We start from the raw sequence: 14,522 nt of genomic DNA, 5'->3' as shown, positions 1-14,522 counted from the left end.
AAATAGAGTCGGGGTTACTTTTGTGAAGGGAGATGTTCAAGTCAGTCATTCATTTAAGAATTCAAGAGATAATATAACATCTCAATATGCGATTGTGTAAATCATATATTTGTATTGAGAGATAAAAGTATATCTATAATTACATATATTTGTAAGGGTAAATGGGTAACTTCACTTCTTCAAAGCACAACAAACCCTTAATAAGGGTACGGGCCACTAGTGCATTATCATTAAGCTCACATGAACTATTTACTTACCCTAATCACTCTATTTCTCAGCCTCTCATCATCTTCCCTGATTCCTTGTTAATTATGACTAATAACTTTGTCCAAGTAATTTCAAACAATTCGAGGAATACTGACATGACTATTGTATCAAAAGAAACCATTAATTTTTAGAAACTTCAAGATGATCATTGTCATAGCTAAGAAGAAAAATCACTTGCTAATGTGCAAGTTTTTACTGAAGATCTCAAGATAGTTGTCAGGAACAAGAAATCACTTGTGAATTATGACATCGAAGTGCACACTCATCCGTCCCCCATATTTATGCATTAAATTTATGCACACTTTATTTTTGGATACTATTTCACACATAATTTTCACAATTTTACATTTGTAATTTACAGTATTTACCCACAATCTATTTAACAATATCTTTAATGTGAGATAATTTTTTCAATATTAATATTTTAAATATTTTTTATTAAAATTTGTGTCGTGATTAATTATGCATATTTACTGGGAAGAGAGAGCGTATAACAATGGTCAATGGGCAATTAAGTAGTAACCATGTCACAAAATGCGATAGGGGGAATGGTAATTCATGAGACATTTCAATTCAGTACATACTTTAGCTGGATTTTTTTAATGTAGTTTAACTTTTAGTGCCCAAAACAATATTAAAATTAAGAGATTATAGTGTACGGATATTGGGATTGGCAGTCGCGTAATTTAGTGCATATATATTGATGGACCCTCTTTGGCAGAGACAGAAATGTGGGTCAAACTGCTCAAAACTATCTAATTTTAATATATCAACTCAACTCCTATTTGATTTATCAATTTTTTGGTTAAAATGGCATCAAAATTACCCTCAGCCCTATCCTGTCAAATAGATGTAACAACTCATCCTCCTACTTCATCTACTATTGTGGACATTATTCTTTTACCATTGAGTAATCTTTTATTTTGCATACATACATGTCATGTGCACGATGCACTACATCCTATATATGTATACGATTTGCATCGATTGCATTAAAATAGATCTCATTAAACAGTAACTGACGCTGAATGATTCTTTCAATAAATAGTATACCATGGGATGAGGATTTGGTGAAAATTTTCAATTATATAAGAACTAAGAAAAAATATAAATCCTATATCTACCTCAATTAAATTGTCATGATTAAAATTTATATAAATCTGGGCACACGAATGATCTAGCCGTCGACCCGACAAATTTTGGATGAGTGTTGTCAAATCGTTCATTAATTCTTTCATAACATGTAAGAACTGCGTAAGATGGTACTTTTGATCAATTACAATAATAATCAAGATATTATAAATAATTTAATCAATTTAGATATTATAAATAATTTATCAAAGTGCCCATTTTTCATATAGATTCAATGGCATGCATGAACATTACAAACTAAACAATCTTCATTGTTTGCAACAATGAAAAAATAGCCAACACAAGTAGCTTCGATTTTTTTTTTAAGTCTCCATCCCCTCTCTTACCTATATATATAACAGCACAAGCTGCGGCAAGCATTGTGGGCTTCACTCTGCTGCATCTGTGTGTGTAAGAGAGAGAGAAATGGAGTTGTACAGAAATGATGAGCATGGTTTCTTGGAAGAGTTACTAGAAATGGAGTCCTTCACAAATCAAGAAAGCTTGCCTAGTCTTGCTTGTATCCCTTCCTACCAACTATCACCGCCCGACTTCAGCTTCATCCAAACGCTCCCTTATGATTTTCAAAATCCCGAACCCCACAGTTTGAACACGAGCCCTCAGAAGCCGGCGTCGAAGAACCTCATGGCGGAGAGACGGCGGCGGAAGCGCCTCAACGACCGCCTCTCCATGCTCAGATCAGTTGTTCCTAGGATTAGCAAGGTATCATAACTTATCTTTTTCGTTGTCGTTTGAGTTTCTTTTTGTAAACGAGAAATGGTAGATGGACAGAGCATCTATTTTGGGAGACACCATAGACTACATGAGAGAACTGCTGGGAAGAATCAACAACTTGCAGGAAGAAACGCATTTATTCAAGGATGTCAAACCCAACGAAATTTTACTCAGAAATTCGCCCAAGGTAAAATCGATTCTTCTTCCAAAATTGCTCAAGAGAATCCAATTTGCATATATGCATGCGATGATTGTTTGAGAATGCAGTTTCAAGTGGAAAGAGGAAATCCGGATACAAGAATTGAGATTTGCTGCGGCGGGATTGTTGCTGTCAACGGTGACTACATTAGAAGCATTAGGCGTCGAGATTCAGCACTGTGTTATTAGCTGTTTTAATGACTTTGCACTGCAAGCCTCTTGCTCAGAGGTCTCTCGTTTCTTCGTCTTTTTTGTGTAAAACACTTTTACCATACCACTTTCAATTTTTCATCATTTTAATACATTTTTAATATTCTAATTTATTACTTTATTTTTAAGCTAATTAACAAAGATTCACTATTTTTTTCAAAAAAACAAAAGGATTCATTAATTCAATTAGAGTTTATAATTATTACTAGTTTTTAATGTTTGGATTAATAGTTGATTATTAGAGTTCATTAATCTAAAATTGGGTATATGATTATTTTAAATTTTAGTTTTCAATAATAAATACTCCCTCCGTCCCAATATTTAAGTCCCGTATTCCTTTTTGGGTCATCCCATGTAACAAGTCCCCTTTCCTTTTTTGGCATTAATTAGGACTCAATTAAGCATTTAATTAAGTCTCTCTCCTCCCCACCAACCAACCCACCTGCTTCTCTCTCTCTCGTCTCAACCCCACCTACCATCCTCTTCCACCGCTTCCCACCTCTCACCGCCTCTACAACCATTTTCTTCGGCCGAACAAACAGAGCCACCACTGCGCCGGGCTCCAACACCTCCGCGCCACCGTTCCTCTCACCCCTCCACCTTCCACCGCCTCCAACACCTCCTGCTCCGCCTCGCGTCTCCGCCGCCAACGCAACTCGCGCCGCCTCGCGCTTCCGTCTTCACCGACTCCAACTCCACCGCCGCTTCGCGCCTCCTCCTGCGCCGCCTTCCACCGCGGGCAGATCTGCTCAAATAAGTTAGGGATTTGCAAGTATTTAGGGAAAAATTATAATTTAGGGATCTGCTCAAATCTGCGCCGCCTTCCGCCTTCCACCGCTTCGCGCCTCCCACTGCGCCGCCTTCCACCGCGAGCTCAATTTTATGATTTTAATTTTGAAGTTAGGATTATTGAATTATGATTTCGTCTATTGGAGTTGATTTTTTATTTTGATTTATGGAAGAGGGAGAAGAGATTTTACTAGATCTGGGAAATGATGTAGGTATTGCTATGGGTGTGTGTTCGTGTGTTTTGTGAGACTGCCGGAGAGAGACCGCCGGAGGTGTTCTGTGATTTCGTCTCTTCCACCGCTTCCCCTTTCCTTCCTTTTTAATTTTGCTATATTCCTTGTTGTATTAGTCAATTGAATTAGTAAATAAAATAACATTAAATAAAGCACTAATCATATGGTCCCTACTACTTTTACATTCACTTTAACTCTCCTAAATACCCGTGCCCAAAAGAAAGGGGACTTCATTAACGGGACGGAGGGAGTACTTAATTATGATCCATTGTACAATGATATTTTATTTTTATAATAAATAATTATAAAATAGTGAAATTATTAATAGGGGCAGTTAATTATGGGAATTGGGATAGATGAGTTTTTGTCGTTTAGATTTTATTTGTCCCTTTTTATCTAATTTTTTTTTTTTTTTGTTTATTTGGGACATTAATTGTTGCAGGATTTGAAGAAGATAGCGATTTTGGATCCAGAAGACATAAAGCAGGCGCTTGTGAGAAATGCAGGATATGGAGGGAAGTGCCTCTAAGAAAGGACCGGTCTTGCATGCGGCGGTCGCACTCCAGTGCGACGGGTCCGCCCCGACCCGCGCCCGATCCGATCCGTGCCCAGACCCGAAATCCTGAATCCTAAATTATTACATTTGCTTATAATAATTATTACTTTTAATAAGCATGAAATATACATTTGTTCACACAAATGTATACTTATATAAATATAGGTATTTACCTTCATTTAATATAAAGTATTATATTTTCTAAACCCTAAATTCTATAAACTAAACCCTAAGCCTGAACACTAAATCCTAAACCCTGTAAACTAAACCCTAAGCCTGAACACTAAACCTTAATAGGAGTATTTACTTTTAATAAGCATAAGATATACATTTGGTCGCACAAATATATACTTATATTAATATAAATATTTACCTTCATTCAATATAAAACATTATACATATCAATATACATTTATATGAACAAATGTATATATTATGTTTATTAAAAGTAACAATTATTATAAACAAATGTAATAATTAGGAGTATGGGTCAAACCAACGCGGGTCAGGGTTCCGAGTCAGGAGGGCGGGTTTGGAGCCGGGTCGACCCGTCGCACACCTGTGCGACGATCGCACCCAATAATTGGCGTCTAAGAAATTATTGTTAGATTTTACTTCATTTCTGCAGAAATATCAAATATGCATCACATAACATACATTCTCCCTCTCTTTTTCTTCTTTTTTGTTGATTTTTTTCCCACTTTTTTTTTCTGGATTCTCTTGGTGGTATTGGGGAAGGTTATGAATGTGTATTCGTGAAGGAGATATAGAGGTGAGGGGTTGTATGTTTTACCTTAATTTCATTATTTTATAAATAAATATTACTCCTTCCGTCCCATTAAATTTATTCCATTTCTTTTGGGCACGATTATTAAAAAGAATATAATTAGTATAATAAAAGTGTGTAAATGTATGGAGCCATATTATTTATAGTGTAAAATCATTATCATATATAGAAACAAGAATATATCAATGAGACAACCCAAAAAGAAAACTAAGATAAGATCAATGGGACGGAGGTAGTATATAAATGAAAAGTATCTTACATAATAAATTATAATTAATATCTATCACTAATAATTAATTTTTAAAAATTGTATACTCTAACTATAAAGTAATTAACCTTAATAATTAATTAAAATTAGATATTACAAAATAAATATAAAAGAAATTATAGAATCTACTCCGATCCCTTCGTCCCATTAGGCTTGTCTCATTTCTTTTGAACACGATTATTAAGGAGAATATAATTAGTATGTAAATGTGTGGAGCCATATTGTTTGTAGTGTAAAATCATTACCAAATATAAAAACACAACAAGATCAATGAGACAACCCAAAAATGAAAACATGACAAGATCAATGGGACGGAGGGAATATTTGGACCAGTGAAATCTATTTAATAACGTTCAAATTATATTGACCTAAAAAATCTCAAAATTATATTACTCTCTTCATCCATGAAACATTTTTTTTTTCGTCCGTCCCCAAAACATATTCATAATTTATTTTTGGAAAAAATTCTACTAACTATTACCCTTATAATTCTCACATATTTACACCAACTACTTTAAATGGATGGACCAATTTTCATTTTAATTGGTCCATCAGTCACGTATATCATTATTTTTTCTAATTTATGAAACTCATTTTCCACTCATCAAATGCACAATTAGTTTTATTAAACCCGTGTCACCTCTACTTAGAAAAACATTTTAGGGATGGAGGGAGTGAAACATAAGAAATTAAATGTGAAAAAAAAAAAATATTAGAAACTAATAAAATTGAAATGGGACCCACAGTGAAACACTAAATGATGCATAGATGTGTGTTGGCCTAGTGATTGTTAAAGTGATTAGTGTTTGAGATCAAAATCTAAGTTTCAAATTACTAAATGATGCATAGATGTGTGTTGGCCTAGTGATTGTTAAAGTGATTAGTGTTTGAGATCAGAATCTAAGTTTCAAATTCATTGTGATGTGGTCTTTAAATTTTGAGTAGAACATCTGTGCGAGAGTTCCGTTCTGTGCGAATCGGGGCTCTACGCGTCGTCCCGACCCCGCTTGTTGTAACACCGCCTCATTCCATCAAAACTATATTACGTAAATGACACTTTTACTAACAACAAATTATATTGTTATCAACAACAAATCATATTATTATCATATCAAATTGTACCATACACACAAAGCATGATATGTACCATGCATATAAAGCATGACACTTCCCATGTTTCTTAAAATTATGCATTTTTTTGGTACATTTTTCAAATATATGCACATTTTATTTTTGAACATTACCCGCACATAATTTTGATAATTTTATCAATACATTCAATAAATTTTTATTAAAACTCGTGCTAAAAAATTATGTGTATATTTTATAAGGGACGGAGGGAGTATAAAATGATATTTTTTTTTTGTTAATAACATCATATACTTTTATTAAATACAAATAATTCTTTTTATAAAAGTACAAATGATATTTTTAATACATATAAATATCACTTTTAATAACAAGAAATTATATTGGATCAGATTAGGTTTGACAGATAGATCGTGAATAAGACACCCTAATAAGAATTTGTGGTGACCACTAAAATGTAGTAATAAAATTTTCTAATGTTGGGGTAATAATGTGATGATATTTTCTAATGTTTTTCCACCCTTCACATGCTAAAAAAATTTGTGGTGACCACTAAGATGTAGTAATAAAACTTTCTCATTTAGTCCCCTTGGATGGCCTAGTGGTTAGGGTGGTTGTCTGTTGTCCAAGAAGTCACAAGTTCGAGTACTCTCGGCCACAATAACCACTAGGTGGGGTGTGTGTGTGGTTTGTATTATTTATAATGTAATTTCATCAAAAAAAAAAAAAAAACTTTCTCATTTATTATTACCTCTCATTTTTTTAATGATAAAATTGCAACAAAATATAACACACCCTAAAAGAACATGAAATAAAGTGTTATGAATACAATGAAGCAGATGAGTAGTGATGAATACTGCAAAGTGCAAAGCAACGCAATTAAACTTGTGCATCAACCAAATATGATGCTGAGCAGTAGAAGCAAATATCACGCCTATACATCAGACGACAAAGCGCCAACCAAAAAAACTCAACTACAACACCAACACCAACACCAACACCAACACCAACACCATACACAAAAGCTCATGAGGATCACATGTGACCTAAGTAATACTGTTGCCTCTACAAGGTGGCAGATTCAGTTAACGTTGTACTAATCGATGTCGCTGAATCTCCAGAACTGCACATCAAGTGTTTACTTACCTCCACAACTATATTGTACAATAGCTGCCAATGTGAGATTATCTTTTTCTACTCTTCGTCTTAGTAATCTTTGATTTACCCATTTCATCGGGCGGCCTCCAGATAACATCATCTAGGTTGTTACAGAAGTTCTTGTAGAACTGCAAGAAATAATTCTGAGTCTGAATATACAAAACAATATTTTAAACTAACTATATATGCTCAATCTTGTGTTACCTTTTAACAATAAATAGAAAGTTAGGTGTGCATAAGGATGGGTGTCGAAAATTGAAAATAAAATAAAAAAATATAGGGGGAAGAGAAAAACCTTCAGATACTCCTCTGCGTCTCCAGCTGCTTTCTGGATGTCAACCATGATGAATGGTGGTGCAACTTGAAAAATCTGTTAAGAAAGAGTTGAAATGTCGGGGATGGTCGAGAAATGACATTAGGATGAGAAGGGTTGGGGTGAGGGGGGAGGAGCAGAGCAGCTCTACCTCCATTATCACAGAGAAATGTGAAGTCCTATTAGCAGAAAGACCTTCGACTCTCATCTACATAATGCAGTGGTGATCCAGGAACGAAAAAAAAATCAAGTCAGAACGATGGTTTGATGCATTTATGAAGTAGGTATCAAAGCAACGAAAACGGAAGTTTGAAAAATAAAGAAACTAATCGAGCTTTTACTACTATTGGGTTTACCTTGTAATTACGAATGTGCGTCTTGAAGCCCATCGACTGTGCAACAACTTCCATACTTGACAGGACAACCTTTGCCGGTTTTTGAGAAACAAATCGTGTTTGATGTTTCAGGGAATCCTGTTGACGCAGGTCAGACATTAAAATTGGTGAAATTACTGAAATGACAAACTAGCAGCACCAATGTGGTAAAAAGTGAAACATAAAGAATGATACTACGAATTTCAGAGCTTTTAATATCATTGATAAATTAAAATACGGTAAAGGGTACAGCACATGTTAAAGTACAAGATAGTAGTCACATTACCTCCCTGCGATCAAACAAGGCTGAAAGATTTAACCCTTGAGAAAGAATAATCAAGTCAAATGCATTAAGATTTAGCGGCCCCATATCATCATTATTTGCACATTGCTCATTAGGCAATTCTTCCTACAACAGAAAACATATTTAGAAGGAGCATTAGCTTGGGTAGCCACGAAAAGCTACAAAATTCAGGCTGTCACAGCCATAATTTATATGTAAGAATATCAATTTTGAGCTTATTCTTGTCATGAAAAGCTACAAAATTTCAGGCACTCACAGCCATAGTTTACATGTAAGAATATCAATTTCTTAGCCCTTACTCTTGCAGCTGTGTACTCTCAAGTGGAGAAAGTAGGAGAGAGTAAAGACATGACAAATTATTTCAAAAATGTTTCATGCAAAACTAATTATGATAGAGGTGTAGATATTGTACCTTTTACAACTTCTAAATAAAATTATTACCAATGGGAAAACTGAACAGATGTGTTTTCTCTAATCGATCCTTTTAGCTAACCCAATTAGATAATAATGGCTCCACAAATAGTATGGGAAGGAAAATTAGAAGGTGAAATTAGCCTGTGTCACAACTAAGAGGTACAAAGTCTTGCATAGGGACCTCAAACCATCAGCATCATCAACCATGAAGAGGTTAAAAGATCAAAGTTTAAAATCTAGCTTATGCACCCGAATTAGTAGAGTTATCCCATAGACACTGTCCAACTGGTTTCCGATGCACCAGTTAAAGATACTACCTCAATACTCCAATGCTATTACTTTTACAACTGGTTGGAAGTCTCAAGAGAAGAATGCAATAAATAAAAAGGAAGAAGGGCGCACGGGGATCGGTTCAATCCAATCCCATACCTGAACTCAACATTAGCATTGAGATGATATCAGCCATGACATTGGTACGAGGGCTAGCATATGATTTCCATACTAAAGATGCTATTTTATCCAGTGCTGAAAAACTAATCTTGATATATGTAAAGTGATGCATCTATGTATGGGAGGGGAAGAGCTACACAACTTGTTAGGAGCAAGCAATCTAGCACGTCTGAACTCCTATATTAACCTTAGCACGTCTGAACTCCTATATTAACCTTTAAAGAGATAGCATTTGCAATTTTGCACAACATCCAAGAAATGATGTTCAACATCAGCAGCAGATATTGGTTTAGGGCATATGCTGAAAGGGTAAAAGAAGGAATTGATTCTTCTATAATCAAATACCATCATTCTCCTCTTTGGCACAAACAGGTATAAAGTTTTTGACAAGTCTGAGGATAGTGACTATACTGAAACAATATTCATAAAAAAATTCTACATGTGTTTCTTTAAAGAAAAAGGAAAGATGATGTTTGCTTTATTCCATTTCTGTCTAAAATCCAAGAACAGCCTCACTGACCTCTGGATCATCAAAAGCAGCATTAATATCATCCATATCAATGTCTTCAGTTTCTGAAAGTCCGACAGGATTATAATTCTTCTTAAACCACTCATCATTTCTGATCTCGTCAATTCGAATGCGCTGCAGGAAATCATTTGTGTAATATTAGTAGCGATAACAGACTAACAGTATATCAGTTCCAGTAAGGATGTAAACTACTCTCATTGCAGAAAAAACTTAACGGTTTCAGGGTTCGGGTCTAAAATCCGATGGATCAAGGATTTTGCTCCAACAGGGAACCATGAGGGACAAGAAAATTCTGCATTATCGATCTGAAAAAGAAATTTGAAAAGGTTAAAAAAAAATATGTTTGTATTTTTTCCCTAAAAATTCTCTTATACAAACGACAATACAATTATTATTACCGTGCATCCCCGCATACATAATCTTGCAAATTACAAAGTGATAGCTCAATCATGGGTAAAGAAGTTGTGAGAAGATAATGGTTGAATACCTTTCCATATAATGTCGTCAAGTCAAGCTCATCAAATGGCAAATACCCAGCCATCAGAACATAGAGGATGACCCCGCACGACCAGATATCAGCTAAAGCACCATGGTAGCCTTTATGACTAAGAACCTACAACTCACACCACACAAATATCAGTCATATTTTCTTCTTAGCGCATATTACATTTCAAAGATAAAGCTCCATACAACTTACCTCTGGTGCAACATAATTAGGAGTACCACAAGTTGTGCGGAGAAGGGTGACTCCCTACAGACAAAAAATAGCATTAGAACAGTAGCAACCTACACAACATGGTATGAAATACAGAAACTTAAGCAAAATCTTACTTCTGCAGGCAAGGCACTAAGCCCAAAATCCGAGATCCTTAGATTCCCTTGGGAATCAAGCAACAGATTTTCAGGCTGCAAACAAGTAAAAGGAAGTCAGAATTTTAGTTTTAGAAAATGATTGTTAGATTTCATTTTCTACTGTGCACAAGTAATACCTTTAAGTCTCTGTGATAGACTCCCTTACTGTGACAAAAATCAACACCGTCAATTAGCTGCTGGAAGTATCTTCGAGCTTCAGATTCACTAAGTCTTCCATGGTGAACCTGCAAGAGACATTTCCATGTTAACGTCAGCAATAGTGGCCAAGTGACTACACCAAACAAAACAATATATCTAGGTACAGGGACTCACTATTTTGTCGAACAATTCACCACCCGTGATGAACTCCAATATGATATATATCTTTGTACGGCTTGCAATAACCTAATAGCGAGATTCCAGTAATTGATATTCATGCCAAAACAATACACAATTAAACTTCTCTCTCGACAAAGCTAACAATGTTGGTTTTAAGCCTCACCTCATGTAAGCGAACAACATACGGATGTCTAACACGCTTCATAATAGATATCTCCCGCTTTATCTGTAAAATGAAAATCACAAGAACAAATTTATCAAGAAATGTGATTAGTAAATGGCTTTAACTGCAAGGTAAATTGCCCTGAACCTGTAAACAAACAGGCAATTTTCATAAGATCTCCGAAAAGCAATAAACAGGTTAGGATCCTTAGAGAAAACACATTTATGCTTTCAACATATAATACTTCACGATTAACTAAAACTTAAAATTTCAGAGAAAAAAAATTCGTACTCAACAAAGCAATAACAAAATGATCATCAAGACCAGAAAGAGAATCATCGTTCAGCTCTACCAATCAGAACCTCTTTCAATTTTACTAGCTCGACCAAATCCTCCCTTCCCAACCTCAAATTCAACCCAATAAAACATTTTAAAAAACTATGAAAGCACAAATTCGTACATTTCTCTAACAATTTCAGCGACAAAATACTCAAGGAAGTTCAAATCTCCTCAATGCACAACAATGAGAAAACAAAGCACATATTCAGACAGCAACCTGATCAATCATCTTGTGCTTGATTATGGTGGAGCGATCGAGGACTTTCATGGCGACGCTTTCCCCAGTCTCCGTGTTTTGAGCGAACTTCACCTTCGCAAATGTCCCTTCGCCAATCGTCCGCCCCACCTCGTACTTGCCGACCTTCCGCACCACCATTTTCGCTGCTTATTTTCCCGATCACTATTTTATCACCATTCATCCACAGCTCAAGACAAAACCCATATGTGCTTGTTCAAGAACACCAGCTGCTTTGTTGTATATGGCTTTTTCAATTTTCCAAAAGTTAGAAATAACAATCAATTCTTTTGGGTGTGAGGGGACAGCAACGCGACTACTTCGAGAACGGTTCAGGAAATAAATTATTTAAAAATGCATAAAAGAAAACAAATGAGAATGGATTTTGAAAGTAGGTTTGTGAGAGAGGATTAGGTTTGGTAAAGTGGAAAGAGAAATAACAGAGCAATGGGATGAGGAGAGTTGAAAAAATGGAGTTGATTGGAAAATGATTTTTATTCTAGTATTTTATTAACACCTTTTATTCGCTCTAAAATTATTGGCTGCAGCTGGTTTTCAGATGTTCGAGTTGGGACACGGCGGCGAGGAGGCGGCGCTCCGATTCGCGGAAAGAAATTCAGAGAGCGAAGACTGATTGTCAACAGCTGTCTTTAGGCGTGTGATTAACGAAGAATGTATTCATTTTTATTTCTAAATTGGGATTGTGTTTGCGTGCTAACGAAGTTGGCCTTTATGCTTATTTCTGGTATACACCTGTCAACAATTGTTCAATTTAACCGGGAATGGGATACTGTTTAATTATATTTCTGAATTGTGGTTTAGAAAATACTTTTGCTTTTAAACTAAATTTTGAAAGTAGTGAAAATCAAGATAGTGTCCCGCCAACTAGAGCTGCCCAAATCGTTCTTTATTTTTTCACGTTCTTCATGCTATCGATTTGGGCTAATTAGGTTGAATCAGTATGAGCTTAACTTCCTATTGCGGTACCTCTATAAAAAAAGTTCCTATTTCGGTAACAAATTTAAATACATCTCTAGATCTCCTAATCATGCTCTGATCCCAGTGGTATCCTTGGATATATATATATATATATATATATATATATATATATATATATATATATATATATATATTTATTAAATAAATACAAATTTTAAAGGCAGCATCACATTGAATGGTGTCGAGATTGAACTAATCCAAAATTACTCGAGATTGAATCACGTGTTGTATCCATTCAACCGAACAAAATATCATAAAATTAATCCTATCTAATCTAGGGGTGGGAATTTCGGGATCGGGTAATCGGGTACCCGATACCCGACCCGAAAAAATCGGGTATCGGGTACCCTATACCCGAAAAATTAGGGGTCGGGTTCGGGTTCGGGTATTTAGGGTGTTAAAAAATCGGGTATCGGGTATACCCGATCGGGTATCGGGTATACCCGAAATACCCGATTTTTTAATTAAATGTATTTAAATTATATAATTATTTCCCCTAATTAAATGTATAATAAATTATATAATTAAATACCCGATTCTTCAATTCCCCTAATTCCTTCCTTTCCCTATTTATTTCCCGTCTTTCTCCTTCCTTTCCCAGTTTCCCTATTTCCCTTCAATTCCCCGCCCGGCCTTCCCTTCCGGCCGCCCCACTCGCCGTCGCCCCTCGCTCCTCGCCAGCCCGTCATCGCTCCCCTGCTGTAATTGAAGTCCCAATCTCAGCCCTAAGTAATCCCTCCCCTGCTGCCGCCGCCCCCACTCCAGGGAATAAATCCCTCCCGGTCTTCCGTCTCCGCTGAGTCGGCGCCCCTCGCCGCCCGTCATCGCCCAGACCAGAGTCAGTCGCCGGCGAGGAGCCATGCCGCCCAGCCTTCTCTTCTTCTTCTTCTTCGAATCTTCTTCTTCTTTTTTTTTTTTTTTTAAATACATATTTTCTGTCATTTGAATTTGCTGTCATTTGAATTCATTTGCTGAATTTGCTGTCATTTGCTGTCATATGAATTTGGGTATTAGGGTACCATATGAATTTGCTGTCATTTGAATTCATTTGAATTTGCTGAATTCATCGCCCTAAAAACTATCGGGTATTAGGGTACCCGATTTCGTTTTCGGGGTCGGGGTCGGGTATAGGATTTAGGGGATTTTCGGGTTCGGGTACCCGATTTTTTCGGGTAGGGTACCCGAACCCGACCCGATTCCCAGCCCTAATCTAATCGTTCAAACCAAACAAGCCCTTCATGTATAATTTATATTATATAATATATAAAAGAGGAGTTTTGTCCTCTATTTTTTCTCTTTCTTCTTCCACCAAATTTTTCAATATTTTCTCTTTTTTTAATAATTTTAATTACTTTCTAAACATCACAAAATTTTATTTATGAAAAAAAATACTCCCTCCGTCCACGAAATAAACTCCCAGTTGGGGTTCGGCACGGAGACTAAGAAAGCTGAAAAAGGTGGTGTAAAGATGGTATAAAAGACTAAAAGGGTAGTGTTTATGTATTGTTATTACTTTTACTAATATTTAACTAGCAATTTGATAATAATAATAATAATAATAATAATAATAATAATAATAATAATAATAATAATAATAATAATAATAATAACACCAATAACAATAAAAATAAAAATAATAAGGATAATAATAATAATTATTATTATTATTATAATAATAATAATAATAATAATAATAATAATAAGAAGAATAAGAATATGAATAATAATAATAATAATAATAAGAATAATAACAATAATAATAATAATAATAATAATAATAAGGATAATAA

General features: G+C 35.3%; 2 protein-coding genes across 2 annotated transcripts; one reads left to right on the top strand and one right to left on the bottom strand.

Annotated features, from left to right (window-relative positions):
- Positions 1-1,555: 1,555 nt before the first annotated feature.
- On the top strand, positions 1,556-4,092 carry LOC130992695 (transcription factor bHLH93-like). The gene is given in 5 exon segments (XM_057917449.1): positions 1,556-2,121; positions 2,183-2,320; positions 2,401-2,450; positions 2,452-2,560; positions 4,006-4,092. Coding segments are annotated over 5 exon segments (681 nt in total). The 5' UTR covers positions 1,556-1,824.
- A 3,015-nt stretch (positions 4,093-7,107) lies between these two features.
- Positions 7,108-12,530, bottom strand: LOC130992613 (CBL-interacting serine/threonine-protein kinase 8-like). Its single transcript, XM_057917320.1, has 14 exons — positions 11,716-12,530; positions 11,160-11,222; positions 10,991-11,062; positions 10,795-10,902; positions 10,637-10,711; positions 10,503-10,556; positions 10,293-10,418; positions 10,021-10,110; positions 9,797-9,919; positions 8,395-8,517; positions 8,091-8,207; positions 7,886-7,942; positions 7,717-7,791; positions 7,108-7,549 (listed from the first exon to the last, which is right to left on the bottom strand). The coding sequence occupies exons 1-14, from the start codon at positions 11,872-11,874 to the stop codon at positions 7,448-7,450; spliced, it is 1,344 nt and encodes a 447-aa protein (XP_057773303.1). The 5' UTR covers positions 11,875-12,530; the 3' UTR covers positions 7,108-7,447.
- Positions 12,531-14,522: the final 1,992 nt, after the last annotated feature.

This window comes from Salvia miltiorrhiza, chromosome 7 (genome assembly GCF_028751815.1).
Source record: "Salvia miltiorrhiza cultivar Shanhuang (shh) chromosome 7, IMPLAD_Smil_shh, whole genome shotgun sequence".
Classification (NCBI taxonomy): Eukaryota; Viridiplantae; Streptophyta; class Magnoliopsida; order Lamiales; family Lamiaceae; genus Salvia; species Salvia miltiorrhiza.
Note: the sequence above shows the minus strand (reverse complement) of the source record. Positions and strands in the feature narration are given on the sequence as shown.